General features: G+C 40.2%; 1 protein-coding gene across 2 annotated transcripts in view; it reads right to left on the bottom strand.

Moving 5' to 3' along the window:
• KCNMB2 (potassium calcium-activated channel subfamily M regulatory beta subunit 2) overlaps positions 1–4,118 on the bottom strand; it is a 269,648-nt gene that overhangs the window by 34,378 nt on the left and 231,152 nt on the right. For both annotated transcript variants that reach the window (XM_017506282.2, XM_037730563.1), the window contains exon 2: positions 2,912–3,034. In XM_017506282.2, the coding sequence (XP_017361771.1) occupies positions 2,912–2,967 (56 nt within the window). In that variant the 5' untranslated portion in view covers positions 2,968–3,034. The remainder of the gene's footprint in view (positions 1–2,911; positions 3,035–4,118) is intronic.

The raw sequence follows: 4,118 nt of genomic DNA, 5'->3' as shown, positions 1-4,118 counted from the left end.
TGAGGAATCCCAGGGAATCCAGTATCCTGTCTGAGGAATCCCAGGGAATCCAGTATCCTGACATATTTGGCTCTGGTCTCGAAGAGGCACTGTGGAGAGCAGCTGAGGACTTTGGATGGCCCGGCCTCTGGGTTTGCTGTAAGAACACAGCTGGAAAAACCAGGCATACGCAGGGGCCAGGTTTGCAGAATGAGAAGACACTGAATTACCAGCAATTTCGGGCAGTGCTGTCAGACAATCTAGTTAATTTATTTCCAAATAATTAATGTGAGGACCTTAATTATGTGGATTCATTATCAGCCATCATCATCTTCATTATCACCATGACTACTGCACCAAGAGCATCTTAAACGGAGCCACACATACTGCTCAAAGTCACTTTAAATCTGAGGCATCTCTTCCAAGAATTTGTGAATTAAACAGCAAAACGAAGAGGTTGTCAAGAAAAAGGCACAGACAAATGAAGTCCAACATTAAAGCAAGGGTACCAGCGGAATGGCAGATTCCGCTGTGTTTGTGGGCCCTGCAGACTTATTTAATAAGCTTTTACACCCCCATCCCATAAATAAAGCTTGAAAAATGATTTCCTCATAGTCATATTTTAATTATCATAAATCCCATAGTTCTGAAATGATATTTTAAAAATAAAAAAAAAGTAAGTTTCATAGAATCCTACTGATGCAGAATACTAAGCTAACTGTTCACACCTTTCAAACTCCACAAATATTACCAATATACCAGTCATGTGTTTGTCATCATCTGTGACATACAGCATCCAGCTCTGCTTTAACAACTCTTCCCCTTGCGGGCTTGGGTGTTCACTGTCACTGCAAATATTTCAAGTTTGACAAGAGCATGTGTAGGTGCTGGGGTGCAGGGAAGAGCGCACCAGCTTGGGTCAAATCCTGATTCCATCACTGGCTAGTTGTTGGGCCTTTGGAAGTTATTTAAAATCTCTCAGTTATTTACAATGCCTCGGTTTCCTCATCTGTGAAGTGGGCATAATAATCTCTGTTTTACAAGTTAAGAGAACACAATTAAAACCTATAGTCCACAGTAATTGCTTCTTAAATGTTAATTCCTTTGTTCATAAAAAGTAGCAAAATGTATTAAATGATTTGATGGGAGTAAACAGAAGGCGAGACAAATACATTATACTTCACTTGCTCTAATAAAGCCTTCAGAGTTTCAGGACAGCTGCCATATTCCTGCAGGCAGCACGACGCTTGGATTTGGTCCTGGTAGGAAAGTCTCAGGCCCAAATCTCTGCCCTTCCGCGCTTTCAAATACGGAATTTGAAATGACACATGAGATTTTATAGTGTTACATAAAAGATCGTGCGGAAAGATTATTCAACTTGAAAGCAAATGGAAAATAATTTGATTAAGCCTTGGGAAAAGCAGTGAAAACCTAGGGAAGATCAGGTAAAGTAAGTTTTCAGTTAATCTGCTTGGCACCACGATGAGCTGAGGGACTCTGTTCAAACGCTAGTTGCCTTCTGGGCTATAATTTTACTTAAATATCATATAATTATTTTTTCGTAATTAAGGTAACAATATATTACAAAGCATTTGGAAAGCAGAGCAGTGAAAACCATGCTATTTCTTCCAGAGTTTTGCCTTTGTGTGTTTTTTGTGGCTGCAATCAGAGTTTGTATGCAATTTTTCGACTTGCTTTTTTGGTTAATGTCAGAGCATTTTAAAATGCTAAGTGGTATATTATATTCAGTGATTTATTTAGCAGATTTTCTGTGGTGAATTTTCAAGTTGCTTCCCAATTTTTGCTATAATATATAATTATTGTGAAGAACAACTTTCCTTCTGAAATTTTTTACAGAATTTTTATCTGTGGGGCAAGTCAGGTTTTAGAAAGAAAATAAAAGCATCAGCTCTGAAAACAGTATTCAGGCAAATCCTCTTCAGTTTCTTCTCCTTGTGTCCTGCACTATTGATCAACTGTAATTTTTAATTTTAATTTTTTCACAAATTTCCTTCAGCCAAATCAATCTAATTTCTATCAGATTCTGCCTGACGTGCAGCTTGCTTAAGCTGTAATATGCTGGTAAAGGCAGTTATATTTAACATTTAGCTCCACGTAACCCAAATAATAGTATAAGGTCAGTGAGAAAGAGGGAGACTAAGTATTTAAAAACGACGGGAGGATTTGACGAATACATTCGCTCCCTGAACCCAAGTGCGAGGACCAGACTGAGCTACATGAAGGTCATCGTGTCTTTCATCAACGCTGCTTTGCCCTTCATCCTTCCTCCATTCCCTCATTTTTCCCTCCCCCAGGCTGCTCTCCCAAGGATTTTGAGGGCTCAATGGACTTGTCTGTCCCTTTCCCTCTTCTCATAGTTTCTGTTTTCCCTCCCTGCCATATATCCAGTGCCCAGAAATGCAGTTTTCATCACTTCAGAAGAAGAAACTGAACTGCCAGTAGTTCTCTGTGTTTATCATTTTATTAACCGTATTGTTTATTTAATTTTTATTAATTAATTCGATGAGTAAATTATCATTAATCCATCTGGTACTCAGTGTTTTTTGAGCACCGTGTGCCAGGTACAGCGCTCGGCATTGGAAATTCAGCAACACTGTCTGTCTGGTTAAAGAGGATGTGGGAGCGCTGGTTCTTACTGGGAACTGGAAGGCAGGGGCAGAGTTAACTAAGCAAAGAGCTTGTGACAAGGGCGTTTCGGCTGGGAACAACTTTTTCAGAGCTATGTGCTGAAAGTGAACATGTAACGTGTGAGGAGGAGGACGACAGCATGCTGAGACCTGCTCCTCAGCGCAGAGTCCATCCTCACCTGCAGGGCGGAGGCCCGGCTGCCTGATTAGCACCTTCCTGTGACATCCTAGTGGGAGAGTCAGGTGCATGCTCTGAAGAGGGCCCAGAATCCCACTGCATTTACCTTTTCTCATCATGTCTGTAGGAAGAAGACGTCCGGCCGCTGGTCCATATAAACATCTTAGAGGATGTTGGTCCAGGGTCTCCTCTCCTTATGGTGGGTGTCCTGGAGGATTGGCAGAAAGACCTAGAAGAGGCACACACGGGAGTTAACAGCCACGAAGAGCTCTCAGGGACCAACTCTGAAACACCACCAGGGCTTTGAGGCCACGGGCAGTGGTTCTCAATCCTGGCTGCACGTTAAAACTGACTGGGAAGTTTTAAAAAACATTAGAGCCTGGTGCCTCTCGGAAATTTGCATTCAATCTTTTTAAAGCTCCCTTAGCTGATTGTAACACACTGCTAGGGTTGAGAGTCACTGCCTTTGGAAAACATGATTTCCTAGTTGATGTTAAAATCATATTTTCCCCAAAATATCTCCATCAAAATATCACTTTGGTATGGTTTCATACTCTGTACTATGCTGTATTTTTCCAAAATTTTAGTTCAGATTTGGATACTGAAATTCGACTTCTTCTTCCCTCTTCTCTTTTTTTTTTTTAAGTGCCGACAAGTGTGACATGTTGGTGATGAAGCGTCATCTTCTAACTGTGCCCCACTTCTGCCAATGTTGTGGCTTCTGCTTATGGCAGTTGAGTCTCTGCCTAAGAAACTTACAGCATCAGTGGCAGCTGATACTGGCTTCTGGAGACCAGGTTTATAGAATCAAGAGTCAAGGTATTTTAAGAATGTTGTGTAGTTTTGATTATGACTTGGCTTCGGGAGAAGTTCTTTTCTCTCTATGCACAGCACTAAAAGTAGTTAGCAATTATTATTTGTTTTCCAGATAATAATAATTTTCTTGGGCATCAGGAACACTAAATAAAGAAGTCTTAATCACATGTAAAAGTTAAAATGATATTTAACGCCTTAGAACAAAGGAAGGAAGACTGGTGATTCCTTTGTGGATGCATAGTCATTAATGGCTTTACGTCGGGTTCAGCACAATATTAATGAAAAGCATGAGATGGAAATGACATTAGCTACTGTAGACCACATTGGATTAGCTACTATATCCCATATCATCAGATTAGCTACTACATAACATATCAGAGATTAGCTACTATATAACATATCAGATTAGCTACTATGTAACATATCAGAGATTAGCTACTATATCCCATATCAGAGATTAGCTTCTATATACCCTAACAGAGATAGCTACTATATAC

Source organism: Cebus imitator, unplaced genomic scaffold (genome assembly GCF_001604975.1).
Source record: "Cebus imitator isolate Cc_AM_T3 unplaced genomic scaffold, Cebus_imitator-1.0 Scaffold353, whole genome shotgun sequence".
Classification (NCBI taxonomy): Eukaryota; Metazoa; Chordata; class Mammalia; order Primates; family Cebidae; genus Cebus; species Cebus imitator.
This window is presented reverse-complemented; position numbering and strand designations above follow the sequence as displayed.